Source organism: Myotis yumanensis, unplaced genomic scaffold (genome assembly GCF_028538775.1).
Source record: "Myotis yumanensis isolate MYYU_CA2020_CCGP unplaced genomic scaffold, mMyoYum1.0.hap1 SCAF_12, whole genome shotgun sequence".
In the NCBI taxonomy this organism is placed as follows: Eukaryota; Metazoa; Chordata; class Mammalia; order Chiroptera; family Vespertilionidae; genus Myotis; species Myotis yumanensis.
This window is the reverse complement of record NW_027223763.1, coordinates 28,893,522-28,912,496: the sequence shown is the minus strand read 5'-3', so window position 1 is coordinate 28,912,496 and position 18,975 is coordinate 28,893,522. Positions and strand designations below refer to the sequence as shown.

The 18,975-nt window shown below is 48.7% G+C and overlaps 1 protein-coding gene across 3 annotated transcripts in view; it reads left to right on the top strand.

Annotated features, from left to right (window-relative positions):
- Positions 1-18,955, top strand: part of RUSC2 (RUN and SH3 domain containing 2) — a 54,490-nt gene extending 35,535 nt beyond the window's left edge. For 2 of the 3 annotated variants that reach the window (XM_070431258.1, XM_070431257.1), the window contains exons 2-12: positions 5,846-7,936; positions 12,833-13,459; positions 13,697-13,882; positions 14,033-14,173; positions 15,325-15,401; positions 15,590-15,764; positions 15,854-15,959; positions 16,691-16,737; positions 17,128-17,944; positions 18,028-18,165; positions 18,248-18,955. In XM_070431258.1, the coding sequence (XP_070287359.1) occupies positions 5,914-7,936; positions 12,833-13,459; positions 13,697-13,882; positions 14,033-14,173; positions 15,325-15,401; positions 15,590-15,764; positions 15,854-15,959; positions 16,691-16,737; positions 17,128-17,944; positions 18,028-18,165; positions 18,248-18,449 (4,539 nt within the window). In that variant the 5' untranslated portion in view covers positions 5,846-5,913 and the 3' untranslated portion in view covers positions 18,450-18,955. The remainder of the gene's footprint in view (positions 1-5,845; positions 7,937-12,832; positions 13,460-13,696; positions 13,883-14,032; positions 14,174-15,324; positions 15,402-15,589; positions 15,765-15,853; positions 15,960-16,690; positions 16,738-17,127; positions 17,945-18,027; positions 18,166-18,247) is intronic. The other variant, XM_070431259.1, reaches the window with a different exon arrangement.
- The last annotated feature ends 20 nt before the right edge of the window (positions 18,956-18,975 follow it).

Genomic DNA, 18,975 nt, shown 5'->3' with positions numbered 1-18,975 from the left:
GTACCAATGGACACAACCATGCTGGCACCTTGAAGCTGGACTTCCCAGCATCCAGAACTGTGAGAAATAAATTTCTGCCTTTGATAAGCCACCCAGTCTGAGGTACTGTTATAGCAGCCTGCACTAAGACGGATTTAGATATATTTATTTACAAAAATGGTGTCAGACTGTAGTGCTGTTTGTGATCTGCTGTTTTCACTTAATATTTTGTGAACATTTTCCCAAGTCAATAGTCATATTAACACAACATTATTTTAATGATATCCTGTTCTGTACATTTTTAAATGGACTGTTATTGAAATTTTAGGGTGTTGCCAACTTTCTGTTATCTTTGTGGCATATGTATTTGAGCCCAAAGTTTTCTCGGCAAAGGAATAGAAAAGATGGGAGGAGTGAAGAGAAAATGATCTCATAGCAAAACTTTAAAAAATCCATTTTACCTCTCTCTACAAAACTCCACACTTTAAGGTGGCTGTTCCTCTCTTTTCTTTTCTTTTAATAAATCTTAAAACTTTTTTGTTTGTTTTTTAATATATTTTTTAATTGATCTCAGAGAGGAAAGGAGAAGGAGAGAGAGAGATAGAAACATCAATTTTAAATAACAGCTTTATTAAGTTATAATTCATATGCCATAGAATCCACCCTTTTATAAAATTGAGAGATAATGACATACCATAAAATTCCGGTTTTGATTTTGTTCACAGACTTTTGTAACCATCACCACTGTCTAATTTCAGAGTATTTGCATCACCCCAAAAAAGAACCTCCATGCCCATTTGCAGTCATTCCCCATCCCAGGATTCCAGTCCCTGGCAACTACTCATTTACATTCTATTTCTGTTGATTTGCCTGTTGAGGACATTTCATATAAATGGACTCATACAGCATCACACAAAGAAGCCTTTTATGACTGCTTTCTTTCACTTAGCATTTTAGTGTTCATTCATGCTGTAGCATGTATTAGTATTTCATTCCTTTTATTGCTAAATAATATTCTGTTACATGTATATACTACATTATGTCCATCTATTATTAGTTGATGGACATTTGTATTCCCACTTTTTTGGCTACTGTACATATTTATAATGTTGCTATGAATATTCATATACAAGCTTTTGTGTAAGTATATGTTTTAATTTCTCTTGGGCATATACCTAGGAGTAGGATGGCTGGCTCATATGGTAACTTTGTTTAACATTTTGAAGAACTGCCAGACTGTTTTTCCAAAGTGGCCGCATGGCACCATTTTACATTGCTGCAGCAATGTTTGAGGTTCCAATTTCTCCACATCCTCACCAACATTTGTTACTGTCTTTTATCTTAGCTAACATAGTGGGGGTGAAGTGTTGTGATTTTTATTTCTCTAATGACTAATGATATTGAGCATCTTTTCATGTGCTTATTGACCTTTTGTAGGTCTTTGGAGAAATGTCTATTCAAATTCTTTGCCCAGTTTTTAATTGGGTTATACATTTTTTTAAAATTCTTTATTGTTTAAAGTATTACATAAGTCTCCTTTTTCCCCCATTGACCACTCCCCGGCCGCCCCCACCCTCCAGCACATGCCCTCACCACCCCCCATCTGTGTCCATTGGTTATGCTCATATGCATGCACACAAGTCCTTTGGGTGATCTCTTATCCCCTCATCCCCCGCCTTCCCTCATAGGTGGGACAGTCTGTTCGATGCTTCTGTGACTCTGGTTCTATTTTTGTTCATCAGTTTATGTTTTTCATTATATTCCACAAATGAGTGAGATGTTGTGATATTTATCTTTCTCTGACTGGCTTATTTCGCTTAGCATAATGCTCTCCATTTCCATCTATGCTGTTGCAAATGGTAAGAATTCCTTCTTTTTTACAGCAGCATAGTATTCCATTGTGTAGATGTACCACAGCTTTCTAATCCATTCATCTGCTGATGGGCACTTAGGCTGTTTCCAAATCTTAGCTATTGCAAATTGTGCTGCTATGAACATAGGGGTGCATATATCCTTTCTGATCGGTGTTTTTGTTTTCTTGGGATATATTCCTAGAAGTAGGATTATTGGGTCAAATGGAAGTTCCATATTTAATTTTTTGAGGAAACGCCATACTGTTTTCCACAGTGACTACACCAGTCTGCATTCCCACCAGCAGTGCACGAGTGTTCCTTTTTCTCCACATTCCCGCCAGCACTTGTCGTTTGTTGATTTGTTGATGATAGCCATTCTGACAGGTGTGAGATGGTACCTTATTGTTGTTTTGATTTGCATCTCTCGGATGATTAGTGACTTTGAGCATGTTTTCATATGTCTCATGGCCTTCTGTATGTCTTCTTTCGAAAAGTGTCTATTTAGGTCCTTTGCCCATTTTTTGATTGGATTGTTTATCTTCTTTTTGTTAAGTTGTATGAGTTCCCTATAAATGTTGGAGATTAAACCCTTATTGGAGATAACATTGGCAAATATGTTCTCCCATGCAGTGGGCTTTCTTGTTGTTTTGTTGATAGTACAGAAGCTTTTTATTTTGATGTAGTCCCATTTGTTTATTTTCTCCTTAGTTTCCATTGCCTTAGGAGCTGTATCGGTAAAGATATTGCTACGATATATGTCTGATATTTTGCTGCCTATGGCTACTTCTAAGATTTTTATGGTTTCCCATCTTACGTCTAAGTCCTTTATCCATTTTGAGTTTATTTTTGTGTATGGTGTAAGTTGGTGGTCTAGTTTCATTTTTTTGCATGTATCTGACCAAATTTCCCAGCACCATTTATTGAGGAGACTGTCTCATCTTTTTTTAAAATATATTTGTATTGCCCAGCTGGTGTGGCTCAGCAGTTGAGTGTCGACCCAGGAATCAAGAGGTTGCTGGTTCGATTCCCAGTCAGGGCACATGCCCAGGTTGCAGGCTCGATCCCCAATAGGGGGTGTGAAGGAGACAGCCGATTGATAAGATGTTTCCATCCCTCTCTCCCTCTCCCTTCCTCTCTCTCTAAAAATCAATAAAACATATTTTTTAAAAATAAAATATATTTGTATTGATTTCAGAGAGAGAGGGAGAGAGAGATAGAGACATCAATGATGAGAGAGAATCATTGATTAGCTGTCTCCTGCACACCCTACATTGGGGATCGAGCCCACAACCTGGACATGTGCCCTGACCAGAATCGAACTGTGACCTCCTGGTTCATAGGTCGACACTCAACCACTGAGCCACACCGGTGGGGCCATCTTTTTTTTTTTTTTTTTTAATTCCCACTGGTCCTAGAGAGAGGGAAAAGGAGAAAGAGAAAGACCAATGTGTGAGAGAAATATTGATCAGTCGCGTCTCGTACACACTCCCACCAGGGATGAACCCATACCCTAGGTATTTGCGATAACCAGGAATCAAACCAGCAACCTTTTGAAGCATGCATGGATACTGCTCCAACCAAGTGAGCCACACCAGCCAGGGCAGATTATATATCTTTTATTTTTAATTGCTAGGCTTCTGATCAGAAACCTCTTATCAGATATATGATTTGCAAATATTTTCTCCCATTCTGTGGGTTGTCTTTTCATGTTATTGATGGTATCCTTTGAGGCACAAAGGTTTTTAATTTTTATGAAGTTCATCTTACCGTACTTGTTTTCTCACTTATCATTTATGTTTTTGGTGTCATATCTAAGAAACCATCACCTAATCCAAGATAACAAAGATTTATTCCCATGTTTCTATAACTTTTAATATTATAGCTCAGTTTAGCCTCTCTAGTCTCTGCCTTCCTCCATATATACTCATTACCCCAATCCACACAAATAAGTTTAGAAGTCCAAAAAAGGAACCTTCCTCTCAGAAAGGAAGAAAAAAGATGATAAATACTTGCTTTTAAATTTTAATGTAATTGAACCTAACACACATAGTTATATCATAATACTGTGTCCCTCACACATGTATTTATTAGCCATTTGAATTTTTTTTTCAAATGGGAACTTTTTTATTATTTTTTTATTTTATTATTATTTTTATTAGTTAAGGTATTACAAATGTGTCCTCATTCCCCCCCCCATTAACCCCCAACCTCCCCCGCCCCCCCCCCCCCCCCTCCGCCCCACACACTCATGCTGCCATCCCCCTGTTGTCCATGTCCATTGGTTTGGCTTATATGCGTGTATACAAGTCCTTCGGTTGATCTCTTACCCTTACCCCCACCTTCCCCTACTTTCCTTCTGGGGGTTGATAGCCTGATCGCTGTTTCTCAGTCTTTGTAGCATTTGAATTTTTTATCTCATGTATTACCTGTTCATGTTTTTGAGCATGAACTTGCTTAACTCTTTATTGTACTTTACATGAAGAGCTGTGATCCTCTAATCTAAATGAGTTAAATTTTTAAGAATTGGTAGTATTAAGAGTTTAACTAAATGAGTCTAAATGATGGGAGATTTAGACTCATGGTGGATGAAAGGAAAAAGACAGGAATAAAAAGGGAAGGAAGAGAAAAATGAATGAATGAATGAATGAATGAATGAATGAATGAGGAGACATTGGATATGAGGAGTCAGAGCAAGTAAAGACTGTTAGGATCTGAACTTGGTAGCACAGGAGACCAGAACTCGCCTAGTCTGGCCAGGAGACCAGAGAAGCTCAAAGGGGCTCTGTGTACTTGGAAACCTTGAAAAAGAGAGAACCTTAACCTATCAGAGGTAAAACTGGGGAGAGAAGATTTTCTAAAGGACCCCCATAATGAAAGTTCTAGGCTAAAACTGAGCAGAATTTGGATACTTCAGAAGATCTATATCCTGCGCTAGACAAATATTAAGAATGTATTATGCCTCTTATGTTTGCCAGGCCTATGTGATGTTGTGCTAGAGTGCTAGAAAGGAGGTAGAAATAGACCCCGCCTCCACGGAGAAGGAAGAAGTTGGCATCAGCCATACTTGCAGTCACTCTAATGCCCACGTTGGCCTCTGTATTCAAGAACCGTCAGTACAGTAGTAGGGAGAGTGAGGATCTTAGCCCACAGCCATCAGAGAGGGGCAAGTACTCTGGGGTTTAGAAGAGGAGAAAAGGAGCCTAAGATGACATAGGGGTCAAATGACAGAGTATACCTAAAAATATTTTTCTTGCAGAATTGTAATTTATTGCTATTAGGACATGATTTAGAATTTGTGATTTCCTCCTCATCTGTAAACTTCTGTGCTGTCGCTGTGTCTAAGGCATCTCTGTATCCCCTTAGTGCTTAGCACCATATCGGACACCCTAGTGGTGTTTTCTTAGTTACTTTACTATTCATACTTTTTATTTTACTGAGGATTAGTCCTTGTTTACAGCTAAGAATAGGGTCCTCGATAAGAAGAAAATGCTGTCCCTGAGATCCCCAGATCTTCATATGTGGCATTAAAAGGGGCCTAGCTCGCCCTAACCGGTTTGGCTCAGTGGATAGAGCATCAGTCTGCGGACTCAAGGGTTACAGATTCGATTCCGGTCAAGGGCATGTACCTTGGTTGTGGGCACATACCCAGTAGGGAATGTGCAGGAAGCAGCTGATCAATGTTTCTCTCTCATCGATGTTTCTAACTCTCTATCCCTCTCCCTTTCTCTCTGTAAAAAATCAATAACATATATTTTAAAAAGCGGGGGGCCTGGCTCACAGTAGACACCTGGTAAAATTAAAATGAAGGGGGACCTCAAGGGCTGGACCTGTATGATGCAGAAAGTGTGTTGGGATACCCCTTGTCCTATTGGGCTGTGTTATCAAGCTCCATCTTGACTCTGAGTCTTTTCTCCCCTTGGGCTTTTCTTCATCTGAAAATCATATGAGGAAGGGCATGTCTCAGACTTCCAGGGAAGTGACATTAGCTTCCCTTTCTTTCCCTCTCTCTCCAGGTGCCAAGCTCTCCTGATGAAATGCGTTCTGCCCCATCGGGCTCCGGGGGCAGTGTCTGGTGCTGTTGATGCCCTTGTTCGAACTTTCCAGAATGGATAGTCCCCCAAAGCTTACTGGAGAGACCCTCATCGTCCACCACATCCCCCTGGTACACTGTCAAGTCCCAGACAGGCAGTGCTGTGGGGGGGCAAGTGGAGGTAGTGGGAGCACAAGACCCAATCCCTTCTGCCCACCTGAGCTGGGCATAACCCAACCTGAACAAGACCTAGGACAAGCTGACTCCCTGCTATACAACAGTCTGCACTCTGCTCCAGGGGGATCTGCACGGTCTGCAGACAGCAGCACCAAGAGTCGGGGTCGGGATGGAAGAGGCCCTGGGGCCTCTAAGCGACATAATCCCTTCTTGCTGCAGGGGAGTGTGGCTGAGCCAGGACTCGGTGACCTATATGATGACAGCATTGGTGACAGTGCCACCCAGCAGTCCTTCCACCTGCATGGAGCCGGCCAGCCCGCCTTCCATCTCTCCTCTTTCCAGCTGCCACCACCTGGCCCCAGAGCCGGCAGGCCATGGGGGGCAACACAGAGTCGGGCTGGAGTGGTGGAGGGGCAGGAACAGGAGCCGGTGACAACCCTGGATCCCCAGCAGTGCAGCAGGAACCACTGCTGCCAGCCAGAGCTGGAAACAGAGACCATGGAGCTGGATGAGTGTGGGGGACCTGGTGGGAGTGGCAGCGGAGGTGGAGCCAGTGATACCTCTGGCTTTTCCTTTGACCAGGAGTGGAAGCTCAGTTCAGATGAATCCCCAAGGAACCCTGGATGCTCGGGCTCAGGGCCCCAGCACTGCCGCTGCAGTAGCACATCCAGTCAGTCTGAGGCGGCTGACCAGTCCATGGGCTATGTGAGTGACTCCTCCTGCAACAGCTCCGATGGTGTACTGGTCACCTTCAGCACCCTCTACAACAAGACGCATGGCAACTCCCATGCCAATCTCAACTCTGCCCCACAATCTTGCAGCGACTCTTCCTTCTGCAGCCACTCAGACCCTGGCGCCTTCTACCTGGACCTGCAACCCTCCCCAGCTGAGTCTAAGATGTCTTATGAGTCCCATCACCCTGATAGTGGAGAAAGGGAGGGGAGCTATGGTTGTCCTCATGCCTCATCTCCTGAGCTCGATGCCAACTGCAACTCCTACCGCCCACACTGTGAGCCCTGCCCAGCTGTGGCTGACCTCACAGCCTGCTTCCAGAGCCAGGCCCGTCTTGTTGTGGCCACACAGAATTACTATAAACTTGTCACCTGCGATCTGTCCTCCCAATCATCCCCAAGCCCTGCTGGCTCTTCCATCACCAGTTGCTCGGAGGAACACACCAAGATAAGTCCTGTACCCAGCTCTGCCCCAGACCCTGGCCCTAACCAGCCCTCTGAGTATTATCTATTCCAGAAGCCAGAAGCCCAACCAGAGGAACAAGTGAGGCCCATGGAAGCTGAAGCTCCTACGGACCCCACTGTGATTGAGGGGCAAGTATACACTAATACTTCACCCCCCAACGTTGGCACTGGACGTCAGCGCTCTCGAAGCTATGATCGCAGCCTGGAGCGCAGCCCTCCTGTCCGCCTGGGCTCGCTGGAACGCATGTTGAGTTGCCCAGTGCGCCTGAGTGAGGGCCCCACAGCTCTGGCCGGGTCCAGCTCCCCACCTAAGCGGGTCACCTCCTTTGCTGAGCTCGCCAAAGGCCGGAAGAAAGCTGCAGGCTCTGGCTCCCCCCCACTTCGAGTGAGCGTTGGAGACTCCTCCCAGGATTTCTCACCCATTCAAGAAGCCCAACAAGATAGGGTGGGCTCGCTGGATGAGGGTACTCACTGTAGCCATAGTCTACCACCTATGCCCATGGGGCCAGGCATGGACTTAGTTGGCTCAGAGCCCTGGTCCACCCAGGTCTATCAGGGCCCCCAGTCCAGTGAGATGTCACCTGCTGTCCTCAGAGCTTCTGGGCAAGGCTCCCTGATGCAGCTGATGGATCCAGGCTCTGCTCTCCCAGGGAGCCCAGCCAACAGCCATACCCAGAGGGATGCAAGAGCTAGAGCTGACGGTAAGGAACCTAAAGGCTGGAGATTACCCGGATAAATGCCAGGCCTCCTCAGTGATAGGGCCCTGTCAACCACCCCATCCATATCACTGGCGGTTCCTCAGCCTAGACCAAGCATCTTTCCAGTCCAGGGGAGAAGTTGTAAAGGGGAGAAGGAGGTTAGAGGATAAAAAATACACTGAAGAGATAAAATCAACAGAACTTAGAAGATGATTGGGAAAGGAAGCACTCAGAAGATTGTGATTCTAAGCCTGGATAACTGGAAAGATGATACGTGATTAGGGACTGCAAACAGAATTAGATTTACTGGAACAGGGATGAGGCATGAGTTCAGTTTGGGACATATAGGAATTTGCAGTGCTTAAGGGTTATGTCTAAAAGCCGAGGATATGTCCAGCAGGCAAACCACACTGGGTGTCAGCGAAGCTCATTCTTTGATCAGTCATTGTAGCCACTCTTCAAAGAGCCTGAGAGCTGACACTTGGCCATTCGGGCTCCTAGTCCGGCTATTTCCTATTTATCTTACAATATTTAAGTAGTGATTTTATAAAGACTCCATGTTAAGTGGGTGCTGGTGATAGAGAGATGAGAGGGACAATTTCTGTCCTCAAGGAATTCCAACCAAGGATGGAAACAGGAAGTAAAATGCAGAGATGGCGGTGTACAGGACATCTAAATCAGAATGAAATGCCAGAGAAGGACTGCTAACACAGTTTACATTCGAGCACAGTCTAGAACAGCCGTGGGCAAACTACGGCCCGCGGGCCGGATCCAGCCCGTTTGAAATGAATAAAACTAAAAAAAAAAAAAAGACCGTACCCTTTTATGTAATGATGTTTACTTTGAATTTATATTAGTTCACACAAACACTCCATCCATGCTTTTGTTCCGGCCCTCCGGTCCAGTTTAAGAACCCATTGTGGCCCTCGAGTCAAAAAGTTTGCCCACCCCTGATCTAGAAAGACAGTTAGGAATTAGCTTTGTGCAGATTTACCAAATCTGGAAAGAACTGATAAAACAGGGGCCCACGTGAAGTTTGATGTGTGAGTTATACTTGAGTTATTTGGGATATTTAATTGATTGCAAACGCAGAGTGAATCAGCAGTTTTGAAGGGTTTTCAGAAGTTACTTTAAATGTTCTTTAAGAAGAACATTCTAGGTCATAGAATAGTCTGTACAAAACCACAGAGGCACAGAATAACTTGATGCTTTCTAGAAACTACAAATAACTGGGGCTGCCCTAGTGGAATGTGATGGAACCACTGAAGGATTTCAGTCAGGAAAGTGGCTTGCTTGTTTGTTTGTTTGTTTGTTTGTTTATTACAGTTTAGCCTGTTTTGATTTGCATATTAGAAAGTTCACTGGTTGATTGGGTGAAAGGTAGATTTGGAACCAACCCTGGAGGACAGGAGATCACCATGATGGGAGAGTCATTGGAATAAAAGTGGTAGTTGAAGCTATGAGTGGATGAGAGCATCCAGGAAGAATGTGTGAAGCTATAAAGGGAACAGGGACAGAGCCCTGGGGATACCATGATTTAAGGATGAGCAGAGCAACCCTCAGAGGAAACTAAGAAGAATTAGGCAGGAAAATATAAGGAAACCCAGGAGAGAGCAAAGTCACAGAACCAAAGGAGGAGAAAGTTTCAAAAAGAGGTTCAACCAAATGAGTTTTGAAGAGAAATCACTAAGATTAAGGCTGATAATCCTAAAAGCAATATTCGGGAGCAGTGAGGTGGAAGCCAGATCTCAACGGGTATGGAAGGAAAGGGAAAAGGCGGGTAAAGGTGAATTTTCTGTGCTGCAGCCTTAGCTTGGGTGTGGGGCTTATCAAAGGAAAGGGGTTAAAAAACCACAAATAGTATTATCTCTGCCATTATGGAGACACAGTCCAGCAGAAGATTTCATACCTAAACATACACAAAGGAGCTGCCCTTGGGAGAGGGAATAGAAGGGGAGGGAAGATGCAGGTCAGAAATAGAGGGATTAGCCAGTCCTTTGAAACCCATTCCCTTCTTAGACTGCAGTATCTGGTGGGCGTATGTAGGCACAGGGGATCCTGTGGCTGGCATTCTGAGGGCAAGAATAATCCTGGTCAGAGATGGGAGGAGAGGCATTGGAAGTTTTTTCTATCAGATGACTTTGTATCAAGATGGTGTGCTGTTCCATAAGTCTCCAGTGACCTACCACAGGGCTCTTCTCTTGATTCTGTAAATAAAAATAAAAATAAAAAATTAGTGACAATTCAATGAATTCATAAATGACAAAAGAAGCTGAGATCTCTTTGAGATCCTGAGCAGCAAAATCAAGATTCAGAAGGATCTTACCAAATCTGGAAAGAACTGATAAAGCAGGGACCCGCGTGAAGTTTGATGTGTGAGTTATACTTGAGTTATTTGGGATATTTAATTGATTGCAAACTCAGAAGGAATCAGCAGTTTTGAAGGGTTTTCAGAAGTTACGACGACTGGATTTATTCATAGGCTGCAGAGGGGAGTTGCTAGTCCTCCACTCCTCTGAACCAGTTAGTGCTCACCTGGGAGTTCCGGGCCCTCCGTTTTAAGAAGAAATTGAGACTGTGGGGCCGTGTCACCTACAGAAGAGCAGACTCGGGTGAATGTGGTCTGTCTCTGTCTCTAATTTTCTTAAGGGTTATCACATAGAAAAGTGAGAAAACTTATTCCCTGAGGGTAGAACTCAGACCCACTCCTCACAATAATCCCCCTTTTCCTTCCCCCATCGTATTCCTCTGCCTCAAACTTGGTCCTGGGAACTTAGCAGGGAGGCTGCCTAAAAGAGTAGGATTAAATAGTCTAATTAAAACCTTCTTTATAGAGGAGGTATGTAATACAGCTAGGGTTGAGAGGACCTAATCTGATAGCCAAGGTCAGCTCAGCCTTGAAATTTGATATTGACAGAAGTGGAAAGGAAGAAGACATTCCCAGCAGGAAAGGCAGCATGCTTACCATGGGCCTGGGGTGGGAGGAGTGGTGTCGATGAGGATGGCAGGTGTGGGAGTTTGAGCGGGAGAAGCCTAATCTGTGGCCAGTGTGGGCACCTACCTGGCTGAGAAGGTTCCACTTTATTCTGCGGGCAGTTGTGGCCACAGGGGATAAAATTAAATTGGTACTTTAGGAAGCAAGCTGATAAGATTTGGGATGCAGTGAGGCTAGCCGTAACCAAAGTTTCAGTGGGGATTCACTCCTTTAATAAATCTTTATTCATTACCTACGATGTACCAGGCTGTGTTCTAGGCACTGGGGCATAGCAATGAACAGCTTTTAAAAACCTTCTTTTCTGGAGCCCTTACACGAAGTAATAGACAATAAACAAATAAGGTCATTTCTGGTGGTGAAAAAATGCTGAAAAGAAAATGCAACAGGGTAATGAGAGTGACTGTCCAGAGGGGCTGCGGTGGTTGAGAAGGTCTTGCTGAGGAGGTGGTGTTTGAGCTGATGCATGAATGATGAAAAAATTTCAGGCAGAAAGAAGAGCAGGCAGAAAGGCTCAGAGATGTTAATAAACTTGGCATGTTAAGGGCCGACGGAAGTAGTGAGCAGGGGAGAATGACAAAGGTTGCTCTCTGAGCACTGACTGGGGATGACAGGAGAGTATCGTTTGAAAGTGTCCCCTGGGAGTGATTCTGAAACACCTCCCTAGTGGGGTTGTGGTCACCATCCCCTGAAGACTCACCGAAGTAAATTAATGGGAAAAGCTGAGGGGTAGGCAAGCCCAGCCTGATACCATTGCATGTGCAGCGCAGTGTGGGAAAGAGAACATCAGCCCCAAAGTCAGACTGGCTTAGGCAGAATTCGAGCCCCGCCACTTCCTAGTTGTGTGACCGTGGGCAAATGACTTAATCTTTCCAATATCCTGATCTGTCAAGCAAGGATGTAATTTCTGCCTCACAGAGTTGCTGAGCCACAGAGCTGTGCTAGTGAGCCACACCCAGGGGTTCAGGCCGTGTGGCTGCTTATAGCATCCCCTTGTGTTCGTTCAGATGTTTACAGCATGCGCAGTGTTTCATTAGAAGCACAGCCCATGCACAAAGTGCCTGGAGTTTTGGGGTTAGTCCTGAGCCCCGTGCTTTGAGGGACATTGACCTGAAGATTGGCTGGAAGAACAGGAGAGGACCACCCTTGGGGAATACATGAATGTGTAGAGGGAGCAGATACGGACTCTGAGGCTCCAGTGCCAGGATCATGAAAGAGTAGGAGTGAGGTGAGGAGGGGTGACAGGAGGCTGATTCTGGCTGCAAGTAAAGAAATATTTTATTATGGTCAGATTTGCTCAAGAATGAAATGTGCCTACTTGGATGGAGATAGGGGATGCTGAGTGAAAGTTTGAGGTAAATAACATCTTGACCCTGGAAATCTGACTCTGACTCCAAGTCTTTGGGCCTTAGAAACAAAGAACACAGTAGTTCTGCCACTGACAGAGATGCAAGTCATCAGGAGAACGGTGATGGATGAAGTGTTCTAAAATAGCCAATTTTAAATGAAAGCAAAACCCTAAAGCAGAACAATCGAGGGATCATAGGAAGGTGGGTTCGGGCGTATGAATGTCCGAACTTGAATAATACAGGGGAGAAGTGTAAAGTGAGATATAAGAATTGAGCCTTCAGATATACCACCTTCGAAGTCAAGAAAATCAAGAGTTAATGAACAGCCACGAATACAAGACAGTTCTGTTTCATATCCAGTAGGAAAAGCTTTACAAAAGAAGCGGGGACCGTGTCATAGTCCACAGTCTTGGATTACCCGACCCCACTCAATTCCTACAACCCAGGTCTTGCCCACCTCTTTCCCCTTCCCCAGGGAGCATCATCTGCTTCTGTGCTTCCTCTCCTGTGGGTTCAGTGTCTGTCCATCTGATTCCTTCTCCGTCCATGTTGCCACAGGGGGTGGTGCTGAGAGCCGACCGGTCCTCCGCTACAGCAAGGAGCAGAGGCCAACCACGCTGCCCATCCAGCCCTTCGTGTTCCAGCACCACTTCCCCAAGCAGCTGGCCAAGGCCCGGGCCCTCCACAGCCTTTCCCAGCTCTACAGCCTATCGGGCTGCAGCCGCACACAGCAGCCTGCCCCCCTGGCTCCCCCCACGGCTCAAGTCCCTGCCTCAGATCCTTCCGGGGAGTCACAGGCATCCACCAACAGAGGTGCCAGGAAAACTGGGCCTGAGCCAGAAACCTCACGACCGTCACCCCTGGGCAGCTACTCCCCTATCCGGAGCGCTGGCCCCTTTGGGCTCAGCACCGACTCCTCTGCCTCCGCTTCGTGCTCCCCTCCCCCAGAGCAGGCCACAGCCACAGAAAGCTCACCCCCATGGAGCCTCTCCTGTCCTGCTGTCCAGCCTGCCACCTCCCAGCAGCCCCAGAAGGAGGATCAGAAGATACTGACCTTGGCTGAGTACCGACTCCATGGAACAGGAAGCCTGCCTCCTCTGGGCTCCTGGAGATCTAGCCTCAGTCGAGCAGAGAGCCTGGCCCGGGGAGGTGGTGAAGGCTGCATGGCCTCCAGGCCCAATAACGGTATGAGCTTCACAGCCTGCCCCCAAACACGTTGACACCACCACCCTCTTTGAATAGTTTCTTACACCCCAGCCTGGGATCAGAGGTTAAAATATCTGCATCTCCTTCCCCAGCATCTGTGGATAATATGTACTCACTCCTAACCCTCGCGTTGTCCACGGGCCCACTGGGTGGGTATGAAATGCTATCTCCTGCTCATTCTTTCCTGTCTCTTCTGCTAATCTGTTCTGCTTACAGCCAACCACCTATCCCCTCAAGCGCTCAAGTGGCGGGAATACAGGAGGAAGAACCCACTAGGGCCACCTGGTTTGTCAGGGAGCCTAGACCGAAGGCCACAGGAAGCTCGGCTCACCCGAAGGAACCCCATCTTTGAATTCCCTGGCTCCCTCAGTGCTGCTGGCCACCTGAACTGCCGGCTGAATGGTGTGTGGGCAGGTCCCCAGGACACCAGGCAGGCTCTGCCGTAGCTGGGAAGGGGTGGAGAAGGGGTCAGTCTCAGGGGGTGTAAGGCACAGAACTGAGCTGCAACGCTTGGAAGGAGAGTTCGTGGGACTGATTTTTCTCTTCTTCCAGGTCCAATGGTGAAACCGCTATCACTGACCTGCCCTGACTTCCAGGATCCCTTTTCCTTGACTGAGAAGCCTCCTGCTGAGTTTTGTCTGTCCCCAGACGGCAACTCAGAAGCCATTTCCATTGACCTGCTTCAGAAAAAAGGTGGATGTTCCCCCAGCTCAGGCCAGGAGTCCTGTTGTCACTACCTGTCCGTGCCTATTGCCCTGCTGCCTGGCCCTCCAGAATATTTCCCAGCCTTAGAATTCCAGGTGCCAGGAAGGAATTAGAGAGCACAGGCATTGGGGCGAGAAGTCACGTACCATGTGCCCTGAGTGTGTACACGTGAGGAAGGGCCATTGATCAGGTGCTTTGGAGTCAGGCTCCAGTCTCTCCTCTCCGGGAACTTATTGAGGGAGACGCATGTCATAAATAAATGTCCCTGTGCTCTTATGGGGGGATTCAGTTACCACAGGGCCTAGAGGTCGGGGTAAACCTGATGGTAACATCTAGTCAGACACGGACTGACAAGGAATCAAGCTATTTAGCAAATAAGAGACCATAAGAGAGAGCAGTTTCAGTGCGATGATGGAGAGAAAAAATTGAGGGGCTGAAGGGGAAGGAGCTTATTACTTAAAGGGGAGAAAGATGAAACTCAAGTCCCTTTCAGAGGCAGAGTGGGAGATTCAGAGCTTAGGGAGAGGGAAGAACCTTGGGCAAGAAGGGGAGCAGCCACCCTCCTCCAAAAGATGGAGAGAGTGAGAGGGGCAGCAGTGGGGAGGAGAGAAATAATGTAGTTACGTCTTTTGGATGGAGAAGAAAGTTGAAGGAACTCGTGACCAGTGGTCTCTGCTCTCTGTGTGAAGTAGAACCAAGGGCTTGAGAAGAGGGGTAAAGATTTGGCATGGCAACTTGAGAGCATAGCTGAGGGTGCCACAGGCACACCACAGAGAAGTGCCCGTGTCGCTCACCGGTGAGAGTGGCCCTGGACTTTACGCAGCAGTCAGTAGCCTGGTGTCTCAGAGTGGAGAAGACAGATAGATTGACCCAGGATTGGAGTAAGAGGGCAAGGAAGTTAGGGCTTTGAGGGTCTCAATAATGTAATCATTGAAGTGGGTCCCAGCCGGGGCGTGAAAACAGGAGGGGCTGGAGAACTGGGAAAAACAGGAAGTGGCCTGGGCCTGGTACCTTGATGAGACCCATGTTGCAGGGACACAGAGTGTATGGAAGCCCATCCTCCTCCCACAGAGGGTTCAGTCCAGCTGAGTTGCTCAGGGACTTTTCGGGGAGCTGTTACATCAAATCCTCGCTTGCAGGGCTGGTGAAAGCTGTTAACACTGCAGTGGACCTCATCGTGGCCCATTTTGGCACAAGCCGGGATCCTGGGGTGAAGGTAGGCAAGAAACTGTGGAGAGCTGAGCTCTACCTGCTGACCCTCACCTTCCCTGTGCTGCCACCTAGAACCCAGAGTTGATACTTAGGAATGGGGATCACAAAGAAGCACCATAAGGGCTAAGAAGGTCCGAGAGGACCAGGGTTGAACTTGCAGTGATCCCCTGTACTTCCCTACTGCCTCCACAGGCAAAGCTGGGGAACAGTTCTGTTAGCCCCAATGTAGGCCACCTGGTCCTGAAGTACTTGTGCCCCGCGGTCCGGGCTGTGCTGGAGGATGGGCTCAAGGCCTTTGTGCTGGATGTCATCATCGGGCAACGTAAGAACATGCCGTGGAGTGTGGTTGAGGCGTCTACGCAACTAGGTAAGTGCTGTGTGCAAGATGGGGACCCCAGGGGGAATTTAGGGTTCCAGAGATTGGGCATGTGACCTGCAACTCTGGCTTCCTCCCAGGCCCATCCACCAAGGTCCTGCACGGCCTCTACAACAAGGTCAGCCAGTTCCCCGAGCTCACCAGTCACACCATGCGCTTCGACGCCTTTGTCCTCGGCCTGCTCAAGTGAGTGTGGTGGCGCAGCGAGATCTGCAGCCACCAGCCCTCCCCCCCCCCCCCCCCCCCCCCAGTCGAGGCTGCCTCTGAGGAAGCAGCTCCCTACCTGAGACAGAAAGGGGGAGCTGTGGGACCTACTGCCAGAGCGCAGGCTCACTTCCCTCCACCTAGCTACAGCCTCTCAGTAGACCAGTGGTTTCCCACCACACCCACGATCCTCCGGCACTGACACCAACATGGTCTTCCACTTTTACAAATCCACAATCTGGCTTCTTTGGAAATTAATCTGGTTCTGTTTCTCTGGATATTGTAAACCCTGATCCTCTCAATGCCAGCACCGCTTCCAAATCCTGCTTGACCCTAAGTCCACCTTGGGATCCATGTCATAGTATTTTTCTTTCTCAAGCATGGGCCCAGGTCACCCCCTTCGGCTCTGTACTCCACTCAGGAGCTGCCCTGACTTCCTGGGTCTTGTGCAAAGTGACACCTTCTAGGAGGAAGTGACTGGTTTGTGAAACACATGTTCACCCCGCCCTCCCCTCCCCTCCCCCCGGCCCCACATCTTCACTGACTTTTCAGAAGTACATGACATAAAATGAACCAGGTAGCATCCCTGCCATAGAAGAGAGATGTTCACCTATAGTCTGCCCTGTGTCTGACCCCTGTGTCTGTCTCCTTTGCACTTTATGATCTGGCGATGCCCACATAAGACTCAACTCTCTTCACCTATCTCCCTACAGCATCCGGTCCCTGGAGTTCTGGTTTAATCACCTCTATAACCACGAAGGTAATGCCCAGAACCCTGCCCTGTCTTGCAGACTCATCATAGGCCAGGCCTCACAGGCTCAGAGCGAGGCACAGCTGTCTTTTCAGACGCTAGAGGTGGAGAGGGGAACCATGCAACGCTTGGGCTTCTACCAGAGTCCTTCCCCAGCTTCTGCTGTGGTAGAGCCTGGCAGTCAGCAGGACACTCAGGCCGCCTGAACTCGCGGCTGCCACTTAAGGTGCAGCTAATGCACCAACACTTCAGGAATCGCCTCCACTGTAGTGCCTCTAAATAGCACATTACAGCCTGTGCAGCACGAAGCAATGGCTCTGCCCAGGTTGCCTTTCAAAGGCCACCCCAGGCCAGGCTCTGCCTTCCTGTGTGGCTCAGTCCCTCTCTCTCTCTCCCTAGACATCATCCAGACCCACTACCAGCCATGGGGCTTCCTGAGTGCAGCGCATACCGTGTGCCCTGGCCTCTTTGAGGAGCTGCTGCTGCTGCTACAGCCCCTGGCCCTGCTGCCCTTCAGCCTGGACTTGCTGTTCCAGCACCGGCTGCTGCAAAGTGGGCAGCAGCAGCGGCAGCACAAGGAACTGCTGCGCGTGTCCCAGGACCTGCTGCTGTCCGCCCACTCAACGCTGCAGTTGGCCCGGGCCCGGAGCCAGGAGGGCCCCGGAGACATGGACAGCGCAGCCCATGGGAAACGGGTGAAAGGTGTGGGTGCCCCAGAAGGGGGAGAAGATGAGGAAGAGGAGGAGACGGAAGAGGTGACAGAGGCAGCTGGGGGCTCGGAGCGTGGCAAGGCCCGAAGTGGGCAGTCTGGTTGGTGGTACCAGCTCATGCAGAGCTCCCAGGTCTACATTGACGGCTCCACTGAAGGTTCTAGGTTCCCCCGTGGTGGCAGCAATAGCTGCAGTGGCAGCAGCAGTGAGAAAAAGAAAGGGGCAGGAGGTGGGGGGCCACCCCCGCGAGAGGGAGTAGTAGAGGGAGCTGAGGCCTGCCCTGCCCCTGAGGAGACCCTTGGCCGGGACAGGGGCTGGCCCTTCTGGATGGGGAGCCCCCCTGATTCTGTGCTGGCTGAGCTGAGACACAGTCGGGAGAGAGAGGGGTCTACTGCCCCCCCAGCAGAAAGTGAGGAAGGAGCCTCTGGACCGTCACCTGGGGGCATCAAGTGGGGACACCTCTTTGGATCCCGAAAGGCTCAGCGAGAGATCCGGCCCACAAACAGGTGAGAGGCAGCCCATGGACAGAGGGAGTGGGGAGCCTGGTCTAAGCCAGGGCTCAGTCCAAGCCCTGACTGCTAACCCCTAGGCTGCCCTCGGACTGGCTGAGTCTGGACAAGTCCATGTTCCAACTCGTGGCACAGACAGTGGGTGCCCGCCGGGAGCCAGAGCCCAAGGAGAGCCAGCAGGAGCCACATGCTCCAGCCCTGCCCTCCAAGCCTCCATGGTGAGCCCTGGGGGCCTGAAGGACTAGGGACTGGGTTTGTTTTGGGTGGGGTTTCTCTGACATCCATTTGTTGTTTCTCCAGCGAGGTAAAAGCACTGTGCCACCATCTGGCCACAGGCCCTGGACAGCTGAGCTTCCACAAGGGAGATGTCCTCCGAGTGCTGGGGCCAGCCGGAGGAGACTGGCTGCGCTGCAGCCGTGGCCCTGACACTGGCCTGGTGCCTCTGGCCTACGTGACCTTGACCCCAACTCCAAGTCCAACTCCTGGAAACAGCCAAAACTGAGGTCCTCTGCATGCTGGTGGCCTCAGGGACCCTCATAACCATCAGACTCAGAGCCCGAGACACACACCCCCCCCCCCCAAGCCCTCTGGCTTGGCTGTAGAGAGCAGACTGGGAGCTGGGGCCACGTATTCCTGTGCTCAGTATTAATTACCCACCCCCCTCAACTGTCCCATGACCATGTCCAGACCACCCAGGAAAGGAGGGAAGGGACGCAGCACTGGGCTGCCAGGGTTTCCCTGGCCCGTCTGGGCCAGCCTTTCCATGGGTACCAACAAGCATGTCCCTGTGGATGGAGGTGACCAGAAGGCCCATCTGCAGGGCTCCCAGGCCAGGTGGTGAGGATGATGGGTGACCGTGAAGGGGCCAGATCCCTAAGCTCCCAGATGTAAATAGGCTGTGGCCAATGCCTGGTGGTCAGAAGAGGGAGGAGCAGCCCAGGCTTCTGTTTATGTATTTATTTATTTATTTATTACACCTATTAATAAAAAAGGTGCTTGGCCTCCAAACCATTCTCTTTGTGCCTCCC